The 13,608-nt window shown below is 49.8% G+C and overlaps 2 protein-coding genes and 1 non-coding gene across 3 annotated transcripts; 2 read left to right on the top strand and 1 right to left on the bottom strand.

The window, feature by feature from the left end:
- Positions 1–3,608: 3,608 nt before the first annotated feature.
- Positions 3,609–6,067, top strand: FPRO_03195 (putative 6-phosphofructokinase; the record flags this gene model as incomplete). The annotated part of the gene is made up of 3 exons (XM_031226620.1): positions 3,609–4,322; positions 4,375–4,815; positions 4,901–6,067. The coding sequence occupies 3 exons, from the start codon at positions 3,609–3,611 to the stop codon at positions 6,065–6,067; spliced, it is 2,322 nt and encodes a 773-aa protein (XP_031077138.1).
- Positions 6,068–6,881: 814 nt separating this feature from the next.
- On the bottom strand, positions 6,882–6,976 carry tRNA. The gene is made up of 2 exons: positions 6,939–6,976; positions 6,882–6,917 (listed from the first exon to the last, which is right to left on the bottom strand). It is a non-coding gene; the product is annotated as a tRNA-Ile (tRNA).
- A 2,255-nt stretch (positions 6,977–9,231) lies between these two features.
- Positions 9,232–10,933, top strand: FPRO_03196 (uncharacterized protein; the record flags this gene model as incomplete). The annotated part of the gene is made up of 3 exons (XM_031226619.1): positions 9,232–9,868; positions 9,920–10,683; positions 10,733–10,933. 3 exons carry the CDS (start codon positions 9,232–9,234, stop codon positions 10,931–10,933), a joined length of 1,602 nt encoding a protein of 533 aa, XP_031077137.1.
- Positions 10,934–13,608: the final 2,675 nt, after the last annotated feature.

The raw sequence follows: 13,608 nt of genomic DNA, 5'->3' as shown, positions 1-13,608 counted from the left end.
GGTGGCAGAGAGGGGGAGGCAAATTCTTCCTGGTGACCAGTTTCCACGGGTCTTTACCTGAAGAGGCACTTATTGTGTTCTGGCAGCGGGTCACTATGATACCCAATAGAGCTTAGACTCAAATACTCCAAGCCAGTCCTCTTTGGGTTATATCTGGATTGCCTGATCAAGTAGGTGGCCCACCTGAGACAGTTACGGAGCGAGCACAGACGAACGCGGTCTCGGGAGTGCAAACGGTTCTATCTTTCGGTGTCCCCTAACGCTTCCTAATGGGGCCGCGGCCTCCTGTAACGGAAAACAGATCCTGCTGTCCGTTTGGCGTTCTGGAACGTTGACAGCTTGTCATGTGTCCTGTCTATCTCCCTTGAGCGGCTCCGTTGTGAACTGAGACCGAATCGGGCATCCGAGTCCAGAACTGAGGACGACCCTGATGTTTGCCTCGCCCAGGTCCAATTCCCCCCACTGTCATTCTCTTGGGACCTTCTGTCTCCCGCGGATCAAGCACCCTGTAGCCCGCTCCTCATCAGGGACCTGTCTGAGGCCCCATCACAAGTCACGTTGGTGATCCAAGCCTCGCTTTGTGTTGTTCTGGCCCGGATTAACCGCGGTCTTAACATTCACCAAGGCATTTGATCTTGAGAATAGTGAGGCTCGGTAAGGACGAACGGCTCTCTTGGAAGCCATTAGTTCAATAGCTTCAAGGCACATGATAGACCCTGAGAGAATTTTCGCCGAGTATGGTGTCGAAGACCCTGACCGGTCATGTTAATGGTGTTTTGGCATTGAGCTTCAATTCCAATCCCAACCCGGTATCGTCAACAGACGCCCGTGTTAAAGCGTCAATTGGTCCGCTTGCAATCCAGGCTTCCACTTCAACGGCGAATTGACGTGATTCTGGTCGATCTGGGATTAGAAATGAGAATCCTGCTAGTGATTCTCGCCCTGGAGAAGCCCCAGAGGATCGTGGGGATTCATTGACTTGACCCGTTCTCAATGGCATAACCAATATCCGGTGACCCCGTGATAACATCGAGCCCCCAGATTGTCATCCGCACGCTGCACCTCGCCTCCGCAAGCGGCCACGGGCCTTTGAGTGATCTCGCCTAGAAATTCATCTGTCGACACTGGGAAAATAAGGGAAAGGCTATACGCGGTCAAAGTTCAGGCGGGTAACGACTGATGACTGATCACCGTGTCCTTGCGCCTGACCACGGAGCTCATTCCGACGGGACGAAGCCGAGTCGAGTCACTCTGAAGGTGAGGTTTTTGAGCCGTAATCTGCAACTATCCCTCTACCCATAGTCAGTTGGGCAGGACTTGCCTCCCGTCCGTTCTGATGTTGATGCGCCCGACATCATGGGAGAGGCGTGACCACGGACATATGCCGAGCAGATCAGACGAGAAATTTGCTACCGGCTCTTAGATGAATATCCCGAGGCTTCAGTGACGATACCTGGGGTAGGTCACCTGCCTTGATGTTCCAGGATCCTCGGCACCACTCATTGTCGAGAGGCTTAACAGTTACAGTCGGCAGTCAAGGCAGCTTCAAGGGAGGCAGACTTGAATTGAGCCTTGTCAAACTGGGTTGCAATGAGCTGAGGCCCTGCTGAGGCCTCTGTAGTCATGTTCAGGGGCGCTTCTTCAGGGTCCTGGCGACTCAGCGCTTGGCGCTCTAGGTCAGCAGACGCGCTGCCGTCGCAACAGGCCAACCATCCATCCCAACCGCTGTGAAGTGACGCTTGCCAGCGCATAAAACAGCATCTGCAGCCATATGACTCTCCTGAAAAGCTTTCTATTTTCACATTTTGGCCTCTCATTTCCTTGCTTGCACCGCCGGGCTGCAAACACAGGGCTTCAGTGGTGCACGCCTCAGTAATCCTCGCAGCGATCATCACAGCCCGTCACGGTTTCCAAGATGACTGTCAAGTTTTCTCAATGACTGGTCAGATTTCAGAGCGCCGACAGGCTGGTGACCCTGGAGTTCACATCTTTGCCTGCCTCAGATATGTTATTGGAAGGCATGTATTCCTACCAAAGCAATTATGCGTTCTAGGCCTCTTGTAGTCATAAAAATCAACTCATGCTCTTGTCAAAGCTCTACCATTGGATTGTCTTATTCACATGATGGTCCAGGGTATTCAAGATGGCAAGATGATATCCTGCCTGGCTTTGGTTCTTATGTGGCGTCCTTTGGTAAACTAGTTGATGAGTGAGTATCCCATTACTCAACTATTCATCCCGTTTGATGGCGATAGACACTGATTCCAATTTGAGGTGTCTTCTGAGGCCAGCAATTTTGAGGATGACATGGGCATGAAATAACTGATGGCGTGTTTGAAGTTGCATACGATGTGAGGTGAGCAGCCATGTAAGAGCCCCTGACAATTGATAAATCAGCACATCTCGATCGCCTTTCGGTTCTTCGATCTTGCAGTTCAGCCTGCCTTGCTGTCTCAACAATCACCCGTCCTGCGTTGAAGATCTGGCTGCCGTCATTCAACGCACTTTAGCCCCACGAACCACTGACTACATGCCAATTAGCTAGCTAAAGTAGGAGATCGCGGTAGACTAGGATGGAGATCATGTCAAAAATTTGATACGCCAGTAACTGTCTGTAAAATGACATCCATTTGAATAGATAGATGTTGAAGAAATGCGTTGAATACGTAGCACAACCCTGGAATTCAGCATCCAGACATTCATGATTAAAATCATGCAAAGTCTCCTCCTGTCCGGCCCGCGGGTAGACAAAAATGAGTGAATGCGGCTTTATGACGTCTCATGGAAGCGCCCTGTCCCACTGCCAATGCTGATTCTGTACCATTGCGTCGTCCAATGCCACCGAAACGTGGACCTGATAGCATGAATACCTCAGGAATGCGGTATTATTCCAACAGTTTCGATTCGATTGTGCGTGCGATAAAAAAAAAGAAGAGGGGCTTGAGGGGATTATCGCAGCTGGCAATTGGCAACCAGACAAGCAAGCAAGCATAAAACACCGAGACTAAAGTGACAAGAGGCTCCAAAGTGAGGTGAGTGCTAATAATTCACCTTACGAATTGTAACATCATAACCCACCTGAGCCAGCTAAAAGCTCACCTTGGGTCAAGACTGGCACCTAAAAAAACCAAAATCTGCCCCCCGCGCGGGCCGATAAGCGATAAGAGCTCTTTCTTCACACACATCATACCCTCCACTTTGTTAGTTGGTTGGTTCTTGGCCTCCCTGTGCTGCCCCTCGCTAGGTACTGTATGTAGACCTCCAGCTGCGTCACCGACCGACTGCTTCCACTGCCCGGACCATGTAATAATTTCCCCCCTTCTCTTGACAGGAAACCTGGTGAGACCATATTCTATCAATATCGTCCGTTGAAGCCGGCGCTTCTCTTCTCTTCTCCTTATCTTCCTGTAAGTATCGTGCTCTCCCCAATTGTTGTGCCCTCGTTTCTCATCATATACACTTTTAGAGCTACACTATCTGCCCCGCCGCGCTTTTTCCTTCTCCGGACGGCTACTCAATATCTCAAACTTACTTCAACTCGGTTCTGGCAAACCTTGAATCGAAGCATCACTCCTAAGCGTTCTCCCTATATTTTCGAATTCGCCAAAATGGCCCCCAAGAAGAAGATCGCCGTCATGACCTCGGGAGGTGACTCCCCAGGCATGAACGCTGCTGTCCGAGCTGTTGTGCGCATGTCCCTTCACATGGGTTGCGACGCCTACTGCGTCTACGAGGGATATGAGGGTTTGGTGCAGGGAGGCGACTTCATCCGACAGATGCAGTGGAACGATGTCAGAGGCTACCTCTCTGAGGGTGGTACACTTATTGGTACTGCTCGATGCATGGCTTTCTACGAGCGTCCTGGTCGCTTAACGGCCGCCAAGAACATGGTTCTTTCTGGCATCGATGCTCTGATCATCTGCGGTGGTGACGGCTCCTTGACTGGTGCTGACAAGTTCAGAGCTGAGTGGCCTTCTCTGCTGGAAGAGCTTGTTTCCAAGGGAGAGCTGTCTACAGACCAAATAGCACCATATAAGCATCTCAACATTGTCGGTCTCGTCGGCTCCATCGACAATGATCTCACAGGAACCGACGCGACCATTGGTTGCTACTCAGCACTCGCCCGTATTTGCGAGATGGTCGATTACGTCGAAGCGACTGCCTCTTCACATTCTCGTGCTTTCGTCGTCGAAGTCATGGGCCGACATTGTGGTTGGCTGGCCCTCATGGCCGGTGTCGCAACTGGTGCAGACTTCGTCTTTATTCCCGAGAGACCTCGTGAGCATGATTGGCAGGAAGATATGAAGGTCGTTGTGCGAAGGGTAGGTCTATCAGAGAAAATAGCTCCCAATCACAGGCACTAACGACTTACAGCATCGAGACCTTGGAAAGCGCAAGACCATTGTCATTGTCGCTGAAGGTGCCCGCGACAAGGATGGTAACAAGATCGGCGCCGAAGAAATCAAGAACATCCTAGCCGACAAGAGCGAGGGCGGTCTTGCTCTCGATACACGTATTACCACCCTCGGTCACGTCCAACGAGGCGGTACTGCCGTCGCATACGACCGAATGTTGGCTACCCTGCAGGGTGTTGAAGCCGTCAAGGCTGTCCTCGAAGCTACACCAGAGACCGAGACTCCTTTCATCGCTATTAACGAGAACAAGATTGTTCGTAAGCCTCTGATGCAAGCTGTTGCCGAGACCAAAGAGCTCGCCAAGGCTGTCGATGCCAAAGACTTCGAGAAAGCCATGTCTCTTCGTGATGCCGAGTTCGCCGATCAATGGGGCTCGTATATGTTGACCACAAACGTCATGGTTGACGATTCTAAGCTGCCTGAGAAGGATGCAAGTCTGACCCAAATCTGAATTCTTGTTCCATTGCTGATAATTGACTACTTAGCGTATGCGAATTGGCTTCATCAATGTTGGTGCCCCTGCTGGTGGCATGAACGCTGCAGTACGTGCTGCTGTTGCGTACTGTCTTTCCAAGGGCCACGAGCCTCTGGCTATTCACAACGGTTTCGCTGGATTTGCGCGACACCACGATGACAAGCCTATCGGCGCTGTCCGCCCATTCGACTGGCTCGAGGTTGACGGCTGGGCAAGCAAGGGCGGTTCCGAGATTGGTACAAACCGAGAACTTCCCGGCGAGTCTGGTATGGAGTTGATCGCCAACCTGATCGAGGAGCACCACTTTGATGCTCTATTCCTTGTTGGTGGTTTCGAGGCCTTCCACTCCGTTTCACAAATGCGCAAGGCCAGGAAGGAATACCCTTCTCTGTGCATCCCCATGGTTATTCTCCCCGCCACCATCTCCAACAACGTTCCCGGAACCGAGTATTCTCTTGGCTCAGATACCTGCTTGAACGAGCTTGTCAACTACTGTGACAAGATCAAGCAATCAGCGTCTGCTACCCGCCGTCGTGTCTTCGTTATCGAGACTCAGGGTGGTCGCTCAGGCTACATCGCTACCCTGGCTGGCCTGGATGTTGGTGCCTCCGCTGTCTACATCCCCGAGGAAGGTATCTCTCTTGAGATGCTCAACTCCGATGTTAATCACCTCAAGGAGGTTTTCAAGAAGGACAAGGGCCAGTCCCGTGCTGGACGTCTGATCCTCGTAAATGAGAAGTCCAGCAAGGTGTACAATGCTAAGCTCATTGCGGACATCATCCGAGAGGAGGCTCACGATCGGTTCGAGAGCCGAGAGAGTATCCCCGGTCACGTACAGCAGGGTGGTGTTCCTTCTGCTATGGATCGTTGCCGAGCTGTTCGCCTGGCCATCAAGTGCATCCAACATCTTGAGGGCTTTGGACGTAACGCTCACAACCACGTTAAGAAGGACCCCAAGAGTGCCTCTGTCATTGGTATTCAAGGCTCCGAGGTCGTGTTCAACGCAATGGAGGAGCTAGAGGAGCACGGGACAGATTGGCCCAATCGAAGACCTGCGACTGCCCACTGGTTGGGTCTGTCAGAGGTAGTAGACATGTTAGCTGGCCGTCCTGATTACCCTAAGCCTGAGAAGAGCTTGACAGGGTTGATCGCAAAGGACACAAAACGTGGTCTGTAGAGGGGCGTTACTGTTTGGCTTTAAGGACATTTTCAGATTGACGTTACCTCACTTTTCTCTCACCTTTATTCTTAATGATAGCTCAGTATGAATGAAATCAGTTTTAGGCGTTCAAGCAATTATCCTTGGCAAGTTGGCCTTGAATGACAATCTTGGTTATATTGCATGTTCTCTTGGTATTACTCCTTCTGTAGTGCTTTCTTGAATAATTAGCAGAAACAACTCAAGTGAGGAACACTGAATAGATATTTTCCACACATGCCGAGTCTTCATACGCCTGGAGAAATGTCATTGCTGGGCTCGATCTTAGCATCAACGGACTGATAAGGGCTTTTGATTTAGTCGAATCTATAACCCCCTAAAGCACTTCCAGAATAGTCGAAGTCGACAAGAAGTAGTTGGAAAATTCGTGTTCAAGAAGTCGTCAAAGTACCCGTGCTTGAGTAAGATGCTGCCGATTGAGATACTGGATAATGAGTTGCTGTCAATGATTCTGGACGATTCATGAGATGTAAGATCCTGGCCATCCAATCTACTTTACGAATGAGACCTTATTCTTTATGTAGTTCCCTTCTATGATTGGGCGGGATTATGAAGAGGAGTTAAACACGATGTAGCTTCTCCAGCTGAAATATTTAGAAAATCCTAACAGTATTGCTATTTTTTAATCTTATATATCAATCCTTATAGTGCTTACTTATATATAATATACAGTTAATTGCTAGTATTGATAATTTTTTTTAAAAAAATAATATCTCTCAGATCTATTTAAAACGTCTGAGAATCAAAAATACGAATTGGAAGGCATTGGGATTGCTCCCGCCAGGGCTTGAACCTGAGACCTTCGCATTACCGGATACTCGGAATGAAGTATTAGTACGACGCTCTAACCAACTGAGCTACGGAAGCCGTCCAATTCGATGACTGTGGATTTCGTAGCTGAGAATATGTTCCTGGGTTTCTGAGACGGATCCAGTGAGGAAGCTGCCGTCGCCCAATGCTTGGCATAAAGCCTGATGAATTAACTCTTTAGAAGAATTTGAAGTGGTGCACCCTTCAATACCTTGACGCCCAAATATTCCATTTGCTCTATCTCAAGTTTCAAGAGAACAATCTAGACGAATCCAACCCAACCCTACGTACGTACCCAGTCATGAACCCTGCCTGGCACGCAAACTTGCCTGGTCTGTGCAGCAGCATGTCACATGTGACGGACAGCCATGGAAGGACGGCAGATGCTCAGCATTGATGCCTCAGCGACTCCAAAGGGCTTCGACTAGGAACTGACAGCTGAGCATGGTGGCTTATGGGGTTCGAGTTCGACGCCTCGTTGGGCTCTCAGTGCGACTTTGGAAGTTTGGTGCGATGTTTCTCAAGGATCTTCGGTAATTCTTTGAGACCCCAGTCCCAGCCCATGACGGGGCCATTCGTTTTGGGATTCAATGCCCAACTGGGCGGAACAACGATTTGGACCTCCACCGTAGATCACAAGGGCAATGATTTGCATGCAACTCTGTGACAGAGATAGACTTGCAGCATTCGCAAAGCTCAGCATGATTGTTATCTCTTTCGCCAGAATTAACATCTGTACCTTCTTTGTCGACCTCGCCGAGTTGCCTCTCGAGCCTACACGTTATTCGCTGATATGGACTCGTGGCGCCGCAGGGGGGGGGGGGGGCAGTCTGAGAGCCCTGTTCTGGCTCCCATCTCGCAATGCACTGGGCCAAGGACCAGAAGATGCCGGGGTGAGCTGCTGCACTATTGCGTCAGTAGATCTCCACACCACAGCCAGCTTTGGATGTCAAACAAACGAGCTTTTGTTCACGTCAAAGAAAGGGCAGAGCAGAGCAGAGCAAACGCGAATCGATAGACATAGATTAGGCCCAACGAATGCCCCGAATCGTACAAGGCAACGGCGATGAACTCTATAACGGGAGAATGGGACTATCGTTGATGGGGCCTTGGGCAGAGACAATTTCCGGGTAGAGTTTGTCAGGCTGGTAGGTCTCATGTCCTTTTCCTGGCTGCGCTTGACCCTCCATCTGAATGCTTCGCGTGGGAGGAGGGCCCGTCTCATTGGGCCGCCATGGTAGACTCATCGTGTTTGGGGTCGTAAGGCAGGCAGACTGACTTGCTTCCGGTACTTGATGGATCATTGGACAGGGATAGGTACTGTCAGTCAGTCTGCGTATTGTGGTCATTCGGTGATGTCCACACCAGGCAAGATTCCTCTGAAGTTGTCGAGTTTACGATCACCGTTTGGGTAGAGGTTCGATCAGACTTGCTTGCTACATACTATTCGACGAAAGTACAACAGGCAAAAGATCATCGTTTATGTTAGTTCTCCCGTTGCGGACCGCTGCCACCATCATCAATCTTGTACCTAACCTTGGAGCAGCAGTCCCCGCTTTGCCCGCTACAAACAGCTTACCAGGTCTTCCCATCTTGACACTGGATTGCTCAAGCAGCCCAGCCTAGGGGAGGAAAGAAAACTCAAGACCTTGATCCTAAATGACAAAAAGACTTAGGTAACCTTACATAAATTTAGAATATCTACACTAAGTTTAGGATATCTTTTACTGAGTTTATTTTGGCACCCTATATGAAGGTTTTGTGTTTTCTTGCTCCCCGAGGGCCAGCCCAGCACCAGCACCAGCACTGCCCATGCCCAGCCCCTCCATTATCTAGAGTAAGGACAAGGTCACGGCTGACACCCTATTGTTGGCGGGGGGTTCCCTCTCATTATTGCTGTCGGATGACGACGTTCTGCTTTGCTTCCATGCTTCGTCCTTGCTCGTCCAGGGCCTGATTCTTGCGGCGCTTTGCGGCTTGCACGCCATTAAACCCACCTGACACTCATAAACTCTTTTTTTCCTTTCTCTTCCATTTCTCTTGGCTACTGCTTTTCTCCTCCTCTCTTATCACCTCAAAAACATCGCATTCTTTTTGGGCTTGTAGTTTGCAGCTTTGCTTCTCGCCTGGCTCGTAACAAGACTGAGGCTCGTCGCTGGAACCCCACCCTGTTGAAAGTGTGACGACATACCCTTTTGCAACCCTTTGTCGCAACCCAAAGCCTGTTGAATTGAGTTGGCGCCCTCAAAAGTGCACCAAAATCAGTATCGGTATATACACATTCACAGAAAGCAGCACTTTATTACACCAAAATGTCCCGTGTAAGGGCTACCGAGTTCGAGGAGAGGGATTATTACCCTGCTCCTCGACGTTCAGCCCCGGAGGGGCTTGATGAAGTCGACTATCGTCGTCGCACCGTTACCATCAGCCCTCCCCCACGAGAGGAATCTCGCACACCCGCCTTTTTGCGAGAAGATACTCGCCGAACAGAAGCTGGCCCCATGGTCTTGCGCCAGCGTCAAGTAGAGACCATCGACCGACACCGACCCAGAAGTCCCAGCCCAGTTCGCGTTCGAGAAGAACGCATCATTCGAAGACCCCGCAGCATTTCACCCAGCAGCCATCACTCGCACGACCATGAGCATGAGCGTTCTCGCACCAGAGTTTACGAGCGAGAGCGAGTCAGAGAACCCTCTCAGCCACCTCCCAGGCGAGCTCCTTCGCCTGCCCGTGTTGTCAGATACGTTGAGCGACCAAAGTCGCCTTCTCCTCCGCCCGCCCCTCCAGTTGAGGAGCGAGAGCGCATTCGCACTCGCATCATTGAGCGCGAGAGGGCTCCTTCGCCCCCTCCGGTTCCCAAGCCGTCTCCTCCGCCTCCTCCGCCCCAGACTATCCGCGGACCGACAATTGAGCGAGAGGTTATCACCCACTACCGAGACATTGACCATGGTAAGCAAACCAAAGTTCTAACCAGCTGATCCAAAACGCTAACGGGTGCAGGTATGATCAAAGCTAGACCTCCCACTCCTCCTCCCCAGCCAAAGCCTCAGCCTCGTGCTCCTTCCCGAGTCCGAGAGCGTGAGACAGATATCGACATCTCTCTGTCAAAGAACAGAACCGAAGTAGATGTCACTCGCACATCGCGAACTCGTTCTCAAAGCCAAGAACGACGATCCGACTACCGCGATGACGAGCTCGTAGTTCGACGTGAGTCCGAAACAACCCGGCGTCGAGCCCATTCAGCTGCTCCTCTGCCGACACCCAGTGCCGTGGACGAAGAAGGCGACTATCTTACCAGCAAGATCGACTCTCGTGGCCGGATGGGCGAAGCCTGGGGCGGTGCTACCAAGGACTGGACCCTCGTTGATGTTCCTCCAGGCACTGAGCGCATTCGCATGGATGGAGTCGGCGGTGGAAGTACCGAGACAAACTGGACGAGGTACAGTGGTTCCAGGAAAAGCAAATTCATCCCTGAGAGGGATGGCGCTCCTTCACCTGCTCCCGCGCCCATGCCAAAGCCCATTCTGAAGGACACGTCACCACCAGACACTCGTGATCGTGTTAATGTTTCCATTTACGATCGCGAGAGGGAAATCGATATTGAAAGAACACGAGAAACACGTTCTCGTCCCGCACCTCCACCACCAAAGGATATGTGGACTGAGATCACCAAGGACCTCGTTATTCGTGAGGCTATTGAGAGCTCTGGGTATGAATACGAGGAGACCAAGGAGTTCTATTACATCATGGACTATCTTAAATACGTAAGTTATCACCCAAAAATAACGATGATTAGATGCTAACATTTGGCAGGACGATGTTCTTCGCCTTGTTGACGTCTCCGATGAGATCCGACGATCTCGAAAGCAGCGAGCGAGAGAACTGGAGTATGAAAGAGAATACCAATTCGACTATGAACGGGATAGTCACCGACACAGCCACCCTCGCTGGGACGAGGTAACGGAACGTGAGACGTTTTATGATACTCGCCCACCCCGAGGCTACCTCCGTTAAGTCTGCTTTTTTACTGGCGTTCTCATTCATGGTCACATTTTGAAGGGCAGCAGAGGTTTCCTTTTTCGAGTAATGGATACCTTCCCCCCTAAGCAACTGCAGACATGCACGGGTGTCGTGAATGATGTTTCATATTGGGCAACTATTGGTTGTACGAATTTACGAAATCCATCATATACAGCGGATGAAACGATATTAGTTAGTATGGGATTGAATGGATGTATGTAGATGCTTGGTTGATACACATAATTACGACTTATGACAAGAAATAAATAACGACAAGTTCTTCACTAAGCACATTCACATTTTCCCGTGAAGATGCTCCTTTGGAGGCAGAAGCGCGAGAACAAGTCCCAGTTGTGATTGAGGGGTTGCCTGTTGGGACCAGTGACCTCATCATGGTCTTCGGGCATCCCGTCCCGCAGCCTACCCCTCCATCGAGGAGCAGGCATTCTACAAGACCCACCTCTAACCAGCCGAATCGCAGACTTGACAAAGTAATAATGAATGATAAGTTCAACTCTTTGAACTCATGAGAGTTGATTCTGACCAAATAGTGCCCAGCGGTCCTTCATAATCCTTTTTGTCTAGCATGCACAGATGCCGAGTAGTGAACGAGTAATAGGTGTTCGAATCCGAACTCACCGATATTTGACCCCGGGACTGCGAGATGTCATTGCCCTGTTATCCCAGCCAAATCGAATATCTGACACGACCTTGAGTTCCTTGATTCGAACCTATAAGACTTCTGTGGTAGGGCCCTGCGTGTAGACCTTTAACGGCTGCGAGGATAGGGATCCATGTTTGGTAGGTAGCTAGGGCTCAGGTAGGAGAAACGCTGAATAGAGACTTGTTGTCATTATTGTGTTGGTGTTTTACATTGCCCCCAAGGTTAAGCATAAGCAAGTATCATTGTACGATGCATACAACTCAAAGTGAGAGCATGTGGTCTAACGCTGAACATACTTGTATGGCAACCAACACAAGATTGTAGTGTATTTACTTAAGCTGGAGCGGGACTCTTGGGTCAATCATACCTGTTACTTACTATTTAGTACCTGAATAAGAAAGGGGTTTCATCTAGAAAAGACATGCAAGTCTTATTGATGTAGTTTGAATACAAAGCGTGCTCCACTGGCAATGTGACATCTCTCCAGAGCACGAGGAAGAAGCTGAAAGCCTGACTAATCCTTTCAACAGCAGAGGAGAGAGCAAAGGAAACCATGCGAGAAATCTTAAGACTCCATCAGTTCACTCAGTTTAGAGCTGTCCATCAGTTGTGTGGAATGAGCCCTTTGCCCAACGAGCCCACTTCTATTCGCGATCTAAGTAGTTGTTTGATTCACAAGTAGCTGCCCGTAGACCTTGTGTTCCCCGATGCTGTGAAGGGCACAGACGTATCCAAACATGGAAACTGTGAGATTTATTACGGAGTTATAAACCGAAATCAGTGCACCTTACTGTGAGAACAAACTGACAGGCAATAAGACAGACTGGGCTATCGTAAAACGGCTCGGTTAGGAGAAGTAGATATTGCCAGTGCTCTCATGATATAATGGCCGTGTACTAAAGTAGTGGGAGCAGGGCCCAAGCAACGAAATTTCCCCAGACTGGACCCCTGGAAACACATGGAAGATCCAAATCCCAAGACGAAGCGAATATCGAACATGAGCCCTGAATCTGACAAGTCAGCTTCATTTTCATAGTGGCCCAAAATGCATCCGCCGTGGAACTGGATACAAATAAAGGAGTTACCCAGCGTGGCAAGGCTGGCGGCGTTGGTTGCCGTGGAAGAGTGGAACTATTTACTTGGAAAAGAAATCAACACAAACAGAAGAAAAGAAAAACTAAGGAAAGTAAAGGGGGGTTCATCAGATTATGTGTGAGCTAAGTGAAGTGATAATTTCATTTACAAAATGAATATCTTTAGCAGGAACTATTCGAAGGGATGGTTTGTGTTATGCTTAGGTAGGTACCTAACTTTAAACTCCCACCAAAAGGTAAGGTACCTTAGTAGCCAGGGCCCTGAATGGCATTTGTTATGGATGCCTGGACTCAAGTACCGTAAGGAAGCCCTGAGGGAGATACCTTGCTTGCTATTAATTGGCACTGTGCCAACTAAGCATGGTGTGAATTTCTCTACCGCGGGGCACTGTATAAAAGGCGTACAGTGCGACTGTTGACCTATTAAGAGATTAAGCGAAGTTTTCCCTGCCTCCCAGTGTAAGTAATGAAAGCAGGTTTGAATTATGTGTTCATAGTGGAGGTTCTGCGCATTGGAACTAACAGCAGTCCAGAGTAAACCTGAATCAAGACAAGCGACAGCGTGCATAAGCACCTAAGGTCACGAGACCCCAAAAGCAGCCCAGAGTCTCATGTATCGTCTCATAGTAAACAAAACAAAACGAAACCTGCAGCAGATATATTCGCACGAGCCAGGAAAGTATGATGGCGTTTGCCACAAGGTCCCGCAGCAAAAGAAGGGCATGGCCGTCGGTGTGGAGGGGTCCTATCGACCTCAAGGTAGGGAAAGGTATTGGATGTACGTACAGTAGTCACAGTGAGGCTCAGGGCTGTGACGCATCAGCAGGGAGACTATATACAGGTGATGAATCACAGCATCCTCAGTCCTGCTCGTCGCTGCGATTCTCACTCTCATCGACAACTGCAGCCTG

Source organism: Fusarium proliferatum, assembly GCF_900067095.1.
Source record: "Fusarium proliferatum ET1 genome assembly, contig: FPRO_scaffold002, whole genome shotgun sequence".
Classification (NCBI taxonomy): Eukaryota; Fungi; Ascomycota; class Sordariomycetes; order Hypocreales; family Nectriaceae; genus Fusarium; species Fusarium proliferatum.
This window is presented reverse-complemented; position numbering and strand designations above follow the sequence as displayed.